Here is a 16,466-nt window from a genome sequence, read left to right on the forward strand (position 1 = left end):
ATCTTACCTTCAGTGTCCTGGGATGGCCCAGGGAAGTAGATGGGTTAGATGAGCTGAATTGGTCTTTCCTATGTCTAATGTTGATGCATGGCTGAAAGGTCTCCATGTATATAAAAAGAAAAAAATGATAGCAACATGCAAACAAGCCACACACAAAAAAGCATTAGGGTGTATTAAACGTGGCCTATGAGTGAGTACTATTAGGCCATTACCACTGCCTTCCACTTCCAGGCATAACTTGATGCACTGGGAAACAATTCTGGAATATGTGTGATGGTCCTTATTTACAACAGCAACACTCTGTGTTCAACAGTGCCAATGGAAGCTCACAAAGGAAGCATGACCAAGACTGATCATTGGCCATCAGGCCACAGCAGCCACTGAACACAGATTTGTCACATTAGCAGAGTCTTCATAAAGCAAACTAGACTGGAAGTGGTCCAGAACCAGATTGTCTCATTATGAATCAAGTTGAAAAGCCACCAATACTTTTTCCTATAACCTTCCCTAGAAAGGTCCAGTCTAGAATTAGCGAGCAGTGTCAGACAAGGTAGGTTTCGTGAGCACATGGACTGCTCTTCTCAAGTGAGGTATTTATTTTCCTCATCAGTAGGGCTCTGTGACTTCTGCGGGGGCCAGTGTAGCTGACCCCAGAGCCGCCCTAGCAGCTGGCTCTGGGGCCAGCCACATCCACCGCTGCTGGAGTGGCTCTGCAGCTAGCCGCATCAGCTGCTGCTCGGGCAGTCCCTGGGACTAGCTGCCAGGAGCTGTCTGAGCAGCGGCCAGTGCGGCTGGCCCTGAGGACTGCCTGAGCAGCATCCCCGGGCCACTGGTGCAGCCCCCAGCAGCTGGTGCCATGGCTGGGCTCCCCCACAGCAGCCCCCCTGGATGTCCCCCCAGCAGTGGCCCCTGGATGCCCCCCCAGCAGCAACCCCCTTAAGATTTAGTCAGGGATATTTTTAGTAAAAGTCATGGACCGGTGCCAGCCCCTGAATTTTTGTGTATTGCCCATGACCTTTTACTAAAAATACCCTGACTAAAGCATAGCCTTACCATCAGTATGAGCAAGGACTGAAGACACATCTTTCAACAGCTGGGTCCCCCCAGAGTGCTATCCTACTTGATAAAAACTGGTTGGAACTGTCTCAGATCAAACACAGGTACGGACACTGCATCAGCAATAGGTGTCAAGCCCCGATGCCTCTGATATGATTAATCGTAGCCCCAAGTGTGGGGAAGTATGGCAGCAGCATACGCTTTCCCGCCCAGAGGAGCTCTTGCTAGAGAAGGGAAAAGCTCCCCCGTGCCTGGGAAGGCAGACAGGCAGGGACAGCAGCCTCCCACCCGAGCAGGGCTTTAGCGCGTGGGCCCCACAGGCAGCCCCGCGGGCGCTGAGCATTACAGGGGAGGGTGCAGGTGAAGCACAGGGCTCGGGGGGCGGGGGCTCTATGCGGCCAGATCCTCCCGCTAGCCCCGGCCTGGGGACGCATCAGCGCGGCGCTTCCGCCAGCACCGACCCCCGAGGGGAGCGAGCCGCCGGGGCGAGCCGTCACGTGAGCTCGCCAGAGATCCGGAAGAGCAGCCGGCGGCATCACCACGTGGCTTCGGCTCCTCCAGGCTGCGGGGCCGGCGGGCTCGGCTTGCTGCGATGCTGGCCGGCTGGGGCGCCGCGCACTCGGCCGTGGCCGGCCTGCTGGGGGCGCTGGCCGCCTGCTCCGCTAAACTGGCTCTGGGCGCCGATTACCTGCGGGACGCGTGTGCAGCTGCGGCCGGAGGGGAGGCGGCGGAGGCCGCCGGCGCCTGTGTCTGGGTAAGAGCCGGGCAGCTGCTCCTTGCCTTGGCCGGCCACTGAGCGCCGCTTCCCCCATCGGGGGCGGCGCGGGGAGGCAGAGAAACCAGCGCCTGTGTGATCTGCCCTGGAAGAGACGCACGGTCCGTGCCCGCGCCGGCCCCGGCCCCCTAGCCCGTCTCACCCCCAGGGCCCCAGCACAGCTGTAGTTGGCCCGCAGTCAGAGCCACTCGCCCTTCCTTGTGCCTCTGGGGAGCTCAGGCAAAGTTCCGATAAGACCTTTGGGTATTGCTTTGTCAGGAACTGATTAATATCCAAAGATCCTGGCTGGGCAGACCCCCCGGGAGTACGTACACTAAGGTGACCACATTTCTAAATACCTGTCCCCTCTCCTGTGTATGTGCTTAGGGGGAACGTTTTTTTCCATTATAAAGACAGGCCATATTTTGGATGAAGCTGTGAGCCAAAGAAGGACATTGCAAGGCCCTGTAGTGTGCGCCCTGTGTCCTGTATTGCTGCCCCTAGCAGTTCTATTGTGCATCCGTCTTCCCTGGTGAAAACGAAACTGACAAGAATTTAAGTCTTAAGACACACATCTCAGTGGCTGCTGTCCAGGGAGAGCAGGTAGTGGAGATCCAGGTCAAGACTTGGTGTTGACTGATGTGAAATAATCGTGTGCATTTTTAAAATGGCTATTTTAAAGAATTGGAAAAGAACAAACTGTTCCTGCATTAAGTCATCCTTCCACAGGTGTCAGTGGGAGACTGGACAGAGTATATATTGCATACTGTGTGATGCGCAGGGGAAGGCTTGGAAGAAATGATGGCTTAGCGTTACTTAGAGCATGTAACATACTTTCCAGAGGTGTATAAGGCATTTCACCAGGTGATGATTCTTAGTTCTTGTCACAGAGCCGCTGCATAGTACGTGTCCTGTTTTGTGAGAGCAGACAGTTAACAAAAAAGCACTGCCGTGGCTCCTCATTACCTCCTATGGCTGATTTGACACAACAGCTTACTAGCTCTGTACTGCATTGCATTAGTATTTATTATACTGTATCATAGTAGATTCATAGATTCCAAGACCAGAAGGGACACTGTGATCATCTAGTCTGACCTCCTGTATAACACAGGCCATAGAATTACCCCCAAAATAATTCCTAGAGCAGGTCTTTTAGAAAAACATCTGAGCTTGCTTTAAAAGTTACCAATTTACCCTGGTTAAATTATTCCAATGGTTAATTGTCCTCACTGTCAAAATGGTAGACCTCTCTACTAAAGCTTTGTATTACATTCAAATAGTTATAAGTTCACGCGGTTCCTTAATGTATCCACTCTGAAACCACTGGCTGTGGAGTTGTTCCTTCAGCTGTTATGGCTTTTCTTCTCATGGTTCATACCTTTGTGACAGAAAATAAATTGCTTATTTGATTCTTTGCAGCAAATATCTCCAATGGCTGGTGATGAGCCACTAGATAGGGAGGGCTCTGAGTTACAACAGAGAGTTCTTTCCCACGTGTCTGGCTGGTGAGTCTTGCCCACGTGCTCAGGATCTAACTGATTGCCATATTTGGGGTCAAGAAGGAATTTTCCCCTGGGTCTGATTGGCAGAGACCCGGAGCGGGTGGGGGGTTGGGGGTTCACCTTCCTTTGAAGCATGGGTCACTGGCAGCAGGGCCGGCACCAGCGAAGGAAGCAGGTGCCTGGAGCAGTCAATAGAAAGGGGCAGCACTCTGTCTGTTATTGGGGCGGCACGTTCGGGTCTCCAGCAGCAATTCGGTGGTGGGTCCTTCAGTCCCTCGCTTCCTGTTTGGTGGCAATTCAGCGGCGGGTCCTTCGGTGGCAGCTCAATCGGGCTTTTCTTTTCTTTCCTTTTTTTTTTTTTTTTTTTTCTTCGCCGTTTGGGGCAGCAAAAAAGCTGGAGCCGGCCCTGACTGGAAGGTCTAAATGGTGGATCCTCTGTAACTTGAAGTCTTGAAATCATGATTTGAGGACTTGAGTAACTCAGCCAGAGGTTAGGGGTCTATTACAGGAGTGGGTGGGTGAGGTTCTGTGGCCTGCGATGTGCAGGAGGTCAGACTAGATGATCGTGGTGGTCCCTTCTGACCTTAAAGTCTATGTAGCATCCTTGCACCATTTCCTCAGTAATGCAAGGTTTTCCTCTTAGATTAATGCCAAAATCATTCCTTAGCATGCTGTACTGTAACTCAGGAATTCATAGCGCAATATCGTTGTAGTTAACATGAGACTGACAAATGCACAGCAGTAACTGTGAATATAAAGCCAATAAATAGGATCAAAAGTTTCTGGTGCCATTTTGATAAAACTGCACAAGGGAAGATGCTAGCATGATATGGGAAATGGCTGCAGTCCAACCCAGAATGCCCTTATTTGTAGCCTTTTTCCATAATTCTTCATGTAATTGGTGGATATTATTGCACTTTAAAATAAACAGGAAATATTTGTTCTTGTTCCTTTCTCTTGCTAACAGCTTTCTCTTGTCCTTCCAGTTGTTTTTCTCCTTCCTTTTCCTTTCGTTAAAAGAAAAACTAGATGCAGTTATTGATTTCCATCATGCCTCACCTCAGATGCTGTGTTCAACTTTGTTCAGTGATCTTGGGAAGATCTTTGCTGCTTTGCATTTTGATTGTTTCTTTTTTAGTTACACACTTCTGTGTTTTTAAACATTGTGGTATCATTTCCTGTTTGGATTTGCATACACATACAGTAAAAGATTATTTCTGTTTTAAATCAAGAGGTGAGGCTGCAGGTGTACGCAATATGAAAAACCACATGGGGAGAATTGTTTAGTCATGTAGTAAATATTATTGACATATCCAAAATTGTACTTGTTGGATTACAAATGCCAAGAGACCACAATTATTTTGCATCACGTAAATAATAAATAATGAGCAACTATGTATTATGAGGTTAGTGAGGATTTTAAAGCACACATCGAAAAATATATCAGAGAGTCTAGACACTTGCACAGGATAGAACAATTTGAGGTCCAAAGGAAAAACCACAAAAAAATGGACTGGACATATCAGGCCCTAACTCAGGAAATGGGAAATTCACCCTTTCTAATTATTAGAGCTGGTTAATTTTCTTTTTTTTCCATATCCTCTCCCACCCTTTTTTATTTTAAAAAATATTCAAAATATGCCCCAAAAAATCTGTTAGTCTTTAAGGTGCCACGGGACTCCTTGTTAGTCTGTACCCACAAAACCAACACGGCTACCCCCCAATACAAAAAATGTTGATCCTCTCCATAATGACGGGGGGGAAATTAAAAATGTTGACTAGCTTTGCTAATTATTTGAAGCAGGACTGACCAACATGTCTGTTTTGTGCAGTGGATGCTAAACGCTAGTGCAGGGGCGGTCAACCTGTGGCTCTGGAGCCACATGTGGCTCTTCAGAAGTTAATATGCGGCTCCTTGTATAGGCACTGACTCCGGGGCTGGAGCTACAGGCGCCAACTTTCCAGTGTGCCGGGGGGTGCTCACTGCTCAACCTCTGGCTCTGCCACAGGCCCTGCCCCCACTCCACCCCTTCCTGCCCTGTCCCCTGAGCCTGCTGTGCCCTTGCTCCTCCCCCTCCCTCCCAGAGCCTCCTGCATGCAATGAAACAGCTGATCAGGAGGTGTGGGGAGGGAGGGGGAGGCGCAGATTCGCAGGGCTGCCGGTGGGCGGGAGGCGCTGGGAGTGGGAAGGGGTTGGGGGTGGAGCTGATGGGGGAGCTGCTGACATATTACTTTGGCAATGTACGTTGGTAAATTCTGGCTCCTTCTCAGGCTCAGGTTGGCCACCCCGCGCTACTGTACTGTTCAGCTGCTAGGTGCCACTCTGTAAAATACCTTATTTAAGCTAACCTGAGCCATACCTGGCAGAGCATTAAAGGCTCTTATGATGAACACATCCGGTGTGTATAAGCAAGCTCTGTAGCCAGTCCATATCTGGTACAGAAGTACAAGACAGTTTTTTCTTTTTTAAAAGCAAGTAGTTTCTCCCAATTGCCTGTTTCTAACTCCATCTTGAATAAGAATTCTGAACCCAATTCATCTTTTTAACTGTAACAATAACAAGTGGACCCATGAACTGTCTTGCTAGTGACTGGAATTGAGCAGTAGCACAGTTCTTAGCCTCAGGGCATAAGCGCCAACTCTGTGGGTGCTCCAGCCCCGGAGCACCCATGGGGAAAAATTAGTGGGTGCTCTGCACCCACCGGCAGCCAACCTCCCCCCCACCCCACTTCACTTCCTCCTCCCCCTGAGCGCGCCGTGTCTCCGCTCCTCCGCCTACCTCCCAGCAGCGGGGAAAGGTTCCAGCAGCTGGCTGAAGCCTTTCCCCACTGTCTCCTCCTTCTAGAGTTTTTGCCTGCGTACAGAGTCTGTCACTGCAGTGTGGACAGGCTCCGGCAGCGGTGAGGCCAGGAGACACTATACTGCTAAAAATAGCAGTGTAGACAGGGGAAGGCACTGCTTGGGCAAGTAGAGAGCCATATACATATTCACAGGGTTCAGGCGTGTCTTTACTCTACCCACCTAAGTAGTTCCTCGCCGTCTATGCTGCCATTTATACCCGTGCCGGAGGGCGTGCAGTGTACGGACTCTACATAGCACCATACGGAGTGTGCATTGTAGATGTACCCTTAGAATCAGTTTTAGTTCTGCATTCTCACCCCAAGAGCGTCTGTACCACAGCCATAGGCATGGGCGGCGGGTGGAGCCCCGCTCTGGGGAGCCTACACCCCAGCTCCGCCCCTTCCGCCTACACCCTCCCTATGGCTGGAGCTACAAGACCCCCTGCACTCCTTCCCTCCCCCTCAGCTAGAGGAGCCTCAGGCCAGCTGCAGCCCAGAGTGCCCCCGGTGCCTGGAGGAGCCCTGGCCAGAGCCTTGAGCCTCCCCCCATACACACCCAGAGGAGCTCCAGCCGGGCTGGCCAAAGCCCCAAGCCGAGCCTCCCCGGGGCTGGCTGCAGCTATGCCGTGCCGCCCCTCCGCAGACCCAACCCACCCAGTGCCCAGGGGAAAAGTGTCTGTAGAAGACGCTTTTTGATATGCCCCATGCAGGTTCTGGGGCCGCTGAGGTGGTATGTACGTCCGCCGCCGCCCCAGAACCTGCATGGGGCATAATAAAGCAAAAACTTTGCTGCCAAACCCCACAACCAGGGGCCCTCACCAGAGGCAGAGCCTCCCCTGGCCTATTATACTTATTGCACATGGCCATAGGCAAGTGGTCTGGTTCTTGCTGACTTCAGTGGGCTGTGTGACAAGAAAAATCTACAGGAACTGAGGATGAATGTTAAATGTCAACCATTACTTACAGTACCTGGAAAGTTGTACCTAATGCTAAACATAGATTAGTGCTTTTAAGGGGTTGTGGTTTGAATTTCATCTGAGGCAAGAGATTATAAATAGCCCCCCTACCCCATTTTCATTGTATTTTACCTCTGTTGGGACAGGAGAGAGATCATTTGAATTTACACTTTAAATATTCCAGGAAGTTCAGCTCTTAAAAACTTTCTATCCAGTAACTCTTGATTCATTAGGCTGAATATTCAAAACAGTTCTTAGAAACAAGATAAGATCGCTCAATTCTTAGAAACAAGGGAATGCCTCCAGAGCATAGTTCATTTGATTTCATTGGGCTGCCTGTGGGAATAACTCTCTACGGCATTGAGCCCCATGTTAGACAAAGGTTAGCAAGGGAAACTGGACAAGAAGGGCAAGCATGGGAGGCAAGTGTGGCTGGAAAAGGTAGATGATTTAAGACCAAAAAGGGACCATTATGATCACCTAGCCTGGTAATGAGAAGTACTTTTGTTACAGGCACATCTTGTTGGGCCCTTTTTAAATATAAAAATAATATGTTGAATTTAGTTAAAATGTAGAGGTTGGGTTTTTATTTCTAAATTCCCACATCCCCCCACCCAACAGTAACACTATACAGAAATGTAACACCGCCCTGAGAAAGCTGAGACTGTCCGATACAAAGGGGCAGAGGGCCAGGCTATGAAGAAGGGGCTAGCAAAAAGGGAAGCAAATTCGGCACCGTCAGGCCAACCCCAGCACTCACTGACCCAGGACCCAGCAGGAGAAACCCCAAGAGGCAGGTGGTGTCTGAGCACAATCCGCCCTTGTGACAAGGTTCACCAAAGAAGTGGTGAGTATGGAGTGGGAGGGCTCACCCCGTTAAGGACTTTAAGGGAGGGAATTTCAAAAGTGCTCAGCCTTAGCCTAACTCAGTTTCCGTTGAAGTCAAGGAAGCTTTACCACTAACTTCAGTGGGAACAGAGTTAGGCCAATGCTGAGTCTTTTCAAAATCTCACCCTAATTCCTACAGTCAGTCCACTGGAGGACAGTGTACACAACGGAGCAGAGGTGTAAACTGGCTCACTGGGGTTGAGTAGACGTGACCAATGTGCAGTTCCATTCCCAACAAGCTGCATGCAAAGACCTGCTGTAAAGTCAAATCAGGGCCCTAATAAGAAAAACTTATAGAATTAAGCCAATCTCTGAATTTACAATGTGGGCCATTGTCTTTAATCCTGACCACCAGGTATTGTGTGTGTCACAAAATCCAATTGCCTCCCTACGCTGGCAGTAAACAGTTTGTCCCTACCATGAACAAAGGCCTCCTTTGCTATGAAGGCACCTGAGGGTGAGGCAGAGCGCAGTTAATCCCCATGGAGAAGGCAACACCTTCAGGTGTGTTTGTTTAAAGGATCATGCACTGATATCAATTGAAGATTGAGTTCTTTTAGGTATTTAGTTGGATCTAGCATAAGGTATATACCATGAAGGCTTGGCCATTAATCTAACGCACAGAGAAAAAAATTGGTTTTTCCTGCCCTCAGGCACTCATGAGATGCTTGCAGGGCTTTTTTGCCGTTGCAGTTTCCTCCCTTACCTCTCCATATCCTTATTTCAAGGACATAACATAGAGCAGATCAGGGCATGAAACCCGGGTATATTAATGGAAGATTTGCAAATAATACAAGGTTCTTAAACAAAACAAAACTGCAGCCTTTTTCCAGACCGAGGCCCTGATCCTACAACAAGCTCTACACAGATAGAAGGGCCTGTCCACCCAGAGCTCATGGCAGGATCACACCCTGGGTTCTATTTCTAATCAGACCTGCAGGTTCATTTTGTCTTAGCAACTTGCTAGTGTTGGAAGGTGCTTGAATTCAGCAGCCGCCGGATTGCACTTGGCTGTTTGCCTTGCAGCGCAGAGCTCTCTCTGCAGCGGGTCTGCTCTCCCTGGAGTGTGCAGAACCATTTACAATAGAACTTAGTTCTCTCAAATGCCTCTCAGCAGAAACATGATTTGCCTCTGCTCTAACGTCTCCCTGCAAACGCTGTGTCAGAATAGCTAGCAGGAGGGTTGTAGGGAGCATTGGTTTCTATCTGATTTTCATATCATGCTTTGGACAGATTCTGGATCAAATTTAGCCTTTTCTTAAACGAGCACAACTCCAGGGTTCAATGCGCTCTCTTATGCCAGGACTGAATTTGGCCCATTGTGTGCCACAGGAAATAAGTGGTTTAGATGCATTGAAGCCTGACTCAGAGGGCTTTCTAGATTGTTTTGTTTTCCTTAGCAGTATAGGACCATTTCATGTATGTTTTCCATACAGTTTGTAGTCTGAAATAACCAGAGGGGCTTGATTTTATTGCATAATCTATCAGTGAGTCATTCTCCATCTGTGATTGTTACATCCACATTCTAGTTGCTTCCTTCTATGGTGGTGTTGGTTGTCCTCTGCGATTTAGTATGTCAGTTTAGTATGTTCTTTTACTTATTTGTTTAGTTTGAGACACACAATTTATATGCGGCTCATTTCCCTTTTCTATTTTAATGTAACATAAAGTGGGGAGTTATTGTAGTGGTCATGAAAAGTGTTGATTGACAGCCACAAAAGTAGAAGTCCTTGTGCAGTACAGTACTACAGGTAGCAGCAGTGTAAGCTCCCCTGCAACCACGCCTCCTCAGTATTGTTCTGCAGGATCCACTGCTAACAAGGCAAAAGTTCACTCTGCGGCACCATTCAATCCTTTTGGCCATTCTGCTGAGGATTCGGGTTATGGGGGAGATTTGGTGGAGCGGCCTTCTGTTCTCTAGGAATTGTGGAAGACCGGCTCATTTCAGATTGGTAACTGAGCAAATGGCCAGAAGGTAATAACTTATACTCACTATAGGCCTGAACTGAAATGATATCCCGAACAGCTGCTGAATACTGCTGATTCCCATGAACAATCCCCTATCTAGTCTCCTTAGAGCTCTCTCTTTCTTCTTTATCACTTGCTCGTTCTTTGCTGCTGATGCACATCTCCATATGCCAATATCCCACTGCCTCTACTCCAGTGATACCCCCCACACCCACATACAGCAGCAGCAGCAACTGGCAGATGGGCACAGGCACTCGGTTTCCTTTCTTCTCCTCACAGCCCAGAACAGTCAACCTGGGGACTGAGATTTTGCAGAACTTTGGCCTCTGGCTCCTCTTTGGTAGCCTAAAGCTCAAAGGCTGAGAGCAGATCTCTCAGATAATACATTTCTAAGGATGTTCCAGCAAGGATGGATCCATTTCTTAGGGAATTTTCTTCCATGAAGCAGTCTCCAGTTCCCCCCATCCCAGGAACTAGAGTCTGACCACAAGATAAAGAACATGTGGAGCTTGGATGCAGTTGGAGGGTAGGAGATTTTAATTCTCCAGGAATCTAGGCCAAGGAAATTGAGAAACTGACATTCTCTGAAGCCCCAAGTCTGCTCAGAAGCTCAACATCTACAGGGTTATGTGCTCCATCAAATGATTCTTAAGCTAATAGGAGTGGATGGCACTTGGTATCTTGTAGGATCAAGCACTTACTGAGGGATTCTCCTTCATTCAGTGGTAGGTGGTAAAGAGAAGGGCAACCGTTCTGTTTTCCCACGTGTGTCTTTTTTCCACTCTCCAGATTTCCGTTCTTTAATGGTGAGGGAAAAAACAGGGCATCGGATCCTCTAATGTATCATCCGTTTAAAATGTCAGAACAGTCTTCGTAATTTGCCTCCTTTTTATACGGTATATTAGTAAATATAGAAACACAAGAGTTGAGATTTCACAAAATAACGTTTGTAATTCAGGTCCAGGCCATTTCACAGCTTGTGACATTTTATTTTGCCTAACGTATTTGCAAAATAATTGGGAGAGTCAACTGTCAGTGAAAAAAATCTGTATTTCCACCATCCCCCTTCTGCAGTTACACGTGGTGCTCCGAGTAGGATGTGTTGGTCTGGTGTTTGCATGCAATGCTGTCATGTGGACCTTCTTTGCAAAAGCCCTCCACTACTCCTCTTCCTCAGCGACCGCCACGGTGACAACAACAGCCTCCAACTTCATCTCTTCGGTGAGTAGAACTGATGTCATAGATTTGAAGGCCAGAAGGGACCTCTGTGACGCTGGAATTGCCAGACTGGATCAGACCCCCGGGGGTCCATCTAGCCTAGTATTCTGTCTAACTGTGGCCAGCACCAGATACTCCAGAGGAAAATGTAAGAACTCCAGATTAGGCAGATGTGGGATAATCAAACCAATGATCATTTAGTCTGATCTCCTACATGACACAGGCCGTAGAATTTCTCCTAGTAATTGCTGTAGGGAAATTATTCTTCCCTACTACATAAGCGAATGCTATCTTGCTCAATGGCTTGTGGTTGGTTTAGTGTTTATCATAATTTTCTGATAGGTTGCGACAGACTGGCCTTGTCCTTGTGCATGCTTAAGAACTGGAGAGGAGAGGCACTGTCAGGGTTTCACTTTTACTTTGCATCACTCTTTAGCAAGCCCCAAGCCAAAACCATCATGCCTTTAGGAATATGGGGTGTTTTACACTTGCCCCTGCTTACCTGTAACTCTTCAACTGACATATTAATCTCTTTTTCCCCTACTTTAGATAACTCTTGTCCAGTTTTTAGCACTATGGGCTTGATCCAAAGTCCAGTGGTCTTTCTGTTGACTTCAGTGAACTTTAGATCAGTCCCCTTGTTTCCAGAAAGATATTGACCATAGAAGATATTCAGAGATGACCAGCAAAAAAGATCAGGGTCTGCAGCACTGATTTGCAAGGAAGGTTTAAAACCACTCATTTGGCCAAGAGATGACTTAAATACTAGAGGTGACATTCTGGGCCCACTGAACTCAGTGGGAATTTTGCCAAGGATAGAGAGGAATTTAGGGAGTATAAGTAAGAGTAATGGGATAAAATTAAGAAAGAGAAAATTAAAGTCAAATATGAAGAAGACATTCCCATCTTAATCTGCAGAATAGTGTTTCAGGGTAGTCCCATCATTTTGGACATTTAAGAGAAGGCTTGGAAGGATTCGATTTTTATCAGTAAATGTCAGTAAACCTGAATTTCGCCATACAAACACAAACCACTGAAATATATTTCCATCAAGGATCATTCAAATTTACAGCTAGGCAAAGTAAGAAGAATGCTGCTTGAGAACATATTGGAGTTTGATGTAAAGATATTTATTTTGTATATTTTGACATGTGATGTTGACAGTTGTGTGTTTTAATGATTATAAAGCTTTAGCTGTTTTAATGATAATAGATGTTGAGATTCAATAATTGTCTGACACTCCATAATTTCCCACAGCTGTGAATATGTAAATTGGGGGGGAAATGCTTAAGTCAACATTATCTGTCAAAATTATAAAAAAAAAACCAAAAATCAGCATCTGCCAAGTCTCTTTTACTGGGCTGGACAAAGCACCAGGGACCAATCCTGTGTTGGCTGTAAAATGGATTGGGTGACCTAGTAGGTCTTTTCCAACTTTAACTCCGGTGAATCTAAGCAGCAGCAGATGTTTCTGTTGGCGATGGTTGCAGTAGTTTTGTTAGGCAGGCTTTATACTAAGAATCACGGGTCAGATCATCTAGTGGTGTAATTCAGCGTAGCTCCACTGACTTCAATGGAGCTAGGCCATTGTACACACCAGCTGAGGATCTGCCCCAGGTTTTGTACTGGAGAAGATTTCTTTGCAACTCTGCCTTGTGAATGTATTTCTCTTTCCTTCCCTCAGGCCTTCCTGGGCAAGCTGCTCTTTGGAGAGACTCGTGCACTCTTGTGGTGGGTAGGAATCAGCGTGACACTTGGTGGACTCCTGCTGCTGCACACAGCTTCACCTCACACAGAACAGCAGCATTCTGAGAAGAAGGACAAATAGAAACTAAACCCACTGGGTTAGTTTCTGTCAACAATCTAATGACAAAATCAGCCTTCAGGCCTTTCTGCTGTAGGTGGATGATGCTCCTGCAGACTTGCTCCTTGGATGATTCTCCCCCGTATGTTGCTGTCATGGTTACAGGGTGAACTGTGCTTTGAATCTTTTTTTTTTTTTTTACTCCCTCCCCTTAAGTGACAGGCCTGACTTCCTGCTCCTCACTCCGGGCGGAACAATGCAGTCCAACCAGTCTGGCTGTGGGTGTCAGACTCCTTGTTTCTCAACCACGTGAACTGAGGCCCAGCTGAGTTAGGAATCCGTAAGCCTTTTCGCTCTGGGGACCTGCGACCAGCAAAGTGGTTAAAAGTGACTCAGAACAGTTTCTTCAAAATAATGCATTATATATTCATTCCCACAGAGCAAAGGGTACAGACATTAAAGGGCTACATGCAGATTTCCCTTAGCCTAAGCCTTAATCTTTCCTCGCCAGCTTTCATGTGTCTCAGCCAGCCCTGTTGTCTGTGTCTACATTGGGAGAAGCTGACTGCCCCTGCTTCAATTGCTGTGTCTCTGTGTCCCCTTGCCAGCCTGTCAGCTCTCACTGACACTCCCAGGGCAGCCTCTTGCCACTCCTGTAGCCCTCGCCCTTTTCTGGGCCTAGGGTCCTCTAATGTTTAGTATCCTCCTTTTGATCCTAGGCTTAGCCTTAGGAAGAGCAATCCACTCTAGCCTTCCTGGAGTCTAGCAGGGGTTATTCCCCCAATAAACAGCTTCTCCATTGCTTCCTCAGAACCCTCATCTATGTTATTGTGTTACCTTTCCTGCTTGGGTCCTCTAACAACCCTTTTGCTCTAACTCCATGGTAAGTGACCCATCATAAACACACACAGCCATGCACCATATTTATAGAAAATAGTACAGCTATTTCCTGGTTGCATTGTCTGTTTAGGACCTCAGGGCTGGATTAACGTGAACTAAAGCATTTGTACTGTACCATGAAGTAGAACAACACTGAAACTGTTTCATTTCTGTACGCTGTGAGGCACCTAGCACTATGTTCTTGGTAACTAATATGTGCCACAGTGTTGGCAGGTGAATATTCAAGGAGTCAGGTGGGAACTCTTGTCTCTCCAAGCCAATGGTACAATTCTTGGAGCAATTCCTGTTTTACATTTCACCAGGTGAAGGTATGATACTGTGTATCGAATCATAGGCCCGAACTCTGCTCCTGTTTATTCCTATGTGAATACTTTGACGTCACTAGGGTTGCGTGGATGTACTTGAAAGCAAGATTTGGCTAAGAGTCTGTAGAGGTGGAAGAGACCTGTTAATTCATCTGCTGTAGTCTGTTCACTGACCAGGGTGGGATTGTTCCCCTGTCTAGTTCTAAATGTCCCAAACAATGTGTCTTCCACCGCTTCCTTTAGAGGCTCATCACAGGATACCTCACTGCTAAGAAGTTTTTTCTATATCTTTAGCCTAAATATTACTTGCATCCTACGAGCCCCAGTCATATCTTGTCCTATTCAACACACTAAAAAAAAACTCCTGCCCCTCCTGAGTGTTTACATTCTTCACGTATTTATAGCCCGTTATTGTGTCTCCTCCATTTTGTCAATGCTTAACCAAGTTACATGCATTTAAATCTTTCTTTGTAAACCAATCCCACTAGACTCCACATCAGTTTTGTTGTTGAACTTCCTCAAATGTGTATCTGTACTCAGTGCTGTATCTGTCTCATAAGGTGCCCTGATCTGAGTACGATATTCCAGGCTTAGTGACATCAGAGCTTTATGGGCCATGACTGTTTTCCCTTTCCTCTGGCAATAGAGCGGTTTTGGGTTTTGGAAAGAATGTTAAATGGTAACAGTGGTGTCCAGGTCCATTTTCTATGGGTCGATAACAAATTTACTTTGCCACTGGAGTGGATTGCGTACAGGTCAGAAACAAAAACAAAAAAATGGAAAACAAAGGGATGAAATGAGGAAACTTGGACTCCTTAGTATTTCAGTAAATATTTATAGGTTTGTAAGAGTCTATGCTCCCTGTAAGGGCAGGCCATAATCGTTCAGAAAGGAAGGAGTCAATGGAAAGTCAGGAGTCACTGGAGTCAGGGGAAAGACTTTGCTTACAGGATATTAAATTGCCAAAGGGCAGATGCAGTATCATAGTCTCTGGACCAAAATTTTGTACTCAGTTATACCAGTGTAAATCTAAAGTAACTTCACTGACCTCCATAGTTAGTTTGGATTCATGCCCGTATTGCTGAGTATAGACTTTGGTCCTCTAGGTTTCTGAATGTGTATAGGTTCAGTACATCACATACTGCAGAAAGTGTAACTTTATAAGGTAGTGTGACAGACCCAGACCAGTGGGGTACAGGAGTCTGGTAGAGGGCAAATATACTGGTCACTGGATGAGTAGTTTTCTGTTCCCTGAGTGACCAGAGCAGGGGCTGCACTAGAGTAATCAGGAACCTGCTGGAACCAGTTAAGGCAGGCAGGCTAATTAGGACACTTGGAGCCAATTAAGAAGAAGCTTCTAGAATCAATTAAGGCAGGCTAATCAGGGCACCTGGGTTTTAAAAAGGAGCTCACTTCAGTTGTGGTGGGAGTGTGAGGAACTGGGAGCAAGAGGCACAAGGAGCTGAGAGTGAGAGGGTGTGCAGCTGGAGGACTGAGGAGCACAAGCATTATCAGACACCAGGAGGAAGGTCTTGTGGTGAGAATAAGGAAGGTGTTTGGAGGAGGCCATGGGGAAGTAGCCCAGGGAGTTGTAGCTGTCATGCATTATAGACAGCTGCAGTCCACAGGGGCCTAGGCTGGAACCCAGAGTAGAGGGCGGGCCTGGGTTCTCCCCAAACCTCCCAATTGACCTGGACTGTGGGTTCTCCCAGAGGGGAAGGTCTCTGGGCTGTTCCCCAACTCACATGGTGAATCTCTGAGGCAAGAAAATCCGCCAATAAGCGCAGGACCCACCAAGATAGAGGAGGAACTTTGTCACAGTAGGTAGATTCTTTCTTCACCACATCTTTTATGAAGGCAATTTTTAACAACAATCCTAATTCAGAGAAACAAAGGTACATAAGGATTTGCAACTCTGTGCTGGATATTTCACCATTTTGTTCTGAGATCACCAGTATCATCTTATAACTATGGGAACTGAGGCCTTTAGCCATAATTTTAGCATTCTGCATGTTCATAAGAGATGGGAGGCACCACTTTGGCCAAACATTAGGGTTACCAAGTTTATCAGTCTTCTAGATCTGCAAGTGATCATACTGACTCTAAACATATATTCTGCTGGTCTTGAGAGGCCCGTCTGTAACTAACGTTTAAAATGAGTTTGGTAGCTGTCCGCAAATTCAGAGAGCCAGTTCTCATCTAGGGCCCATCTGAGTCACCTGCATTATCAGAACCCAGGCCAGTGAGTATCCGTGGCTTGTCACCACTGGCAAAT

The 16,466-nt window shown here is 47.0% G+C and overlaps 2 protein-coding genes across 2 annotated transcripts in view; both read left to right on the top strand.

Moving 5' to 3' along the window:
* The first annotated feature begins 1,483 nt into the window (after positions 1-1,483).
* On the top strand, positions 1,484-13,470 carry TMEM42 (transmembrane protein 42). The gene is made up of 3 exons (XM_024109798.2): positions 1,484-1,810; positions 11,039-11,185; positions 12,867-13,470. Exons 1-3 carry the CDS (start codon positions 1,649-1,651, stop codon positions 13,008-13,010), a joined length of 453 nt encoding a protein of 150 aa, XP_023965566.1. The 5' UTR covers positions 1,484-1,648; the 3' UTR covers positions 13,011-13,470.
* Positions 12,993-16,466, top strand: part of TGM4 (transglutaminase 4) — a 37,924-nt gene continuing 34,450 nt past the window's right edge. The window contains exon 1 of the mRNA XM_008171118.4: positions 12,993-13,083. The gene's annotated coding sequence lies outside the window, so the exon portion shown is untranslated. The remainder of the gene's footprint in view (positions 13,084-16,466) is intronic.

The sequence above is a fragment of the Chrysemys picta genome, chromosome 2 (assembly GCF_011386835.1).
Source record: "Chrysemys picta bellii isolate R12L10 chromosome 2, ASM1138683v2, whole genome shotgun sequence".
Classification (NCBI taxonomy): domain Eukaryota; kingdom Metazoa; phylum Chordata; order Testudines; family Emydidae; genus Chrysemys; species Chrysemys picta.

Excerpts from the sequence above, each read along its gene's own strand:
- TMEM42 (XM_024109798.2), top strand. The coding sequence starts at position 1,649 with ATGCTGGCCGGCTGGGGCGCCGCGCACTCGGCCGTGGCCGGCCTGCTG. Across the intron at positions 1,811-11,038 it reads CCGCCGGCGCCTGTGTCTGG|TTACACGTGGTGCTCCGAGT; the intron begins GTAAGAGCCGGG and ends CCCCTTCTGCAG. Across the intron at positions 11,186-12,866 it reads CCTCCAACTTCATCTCTTCG|GCCTTCCTGGGCAAGCTGCT; the intron begins GTGAGTAGAACT and ends TCCTTCCCTCAG.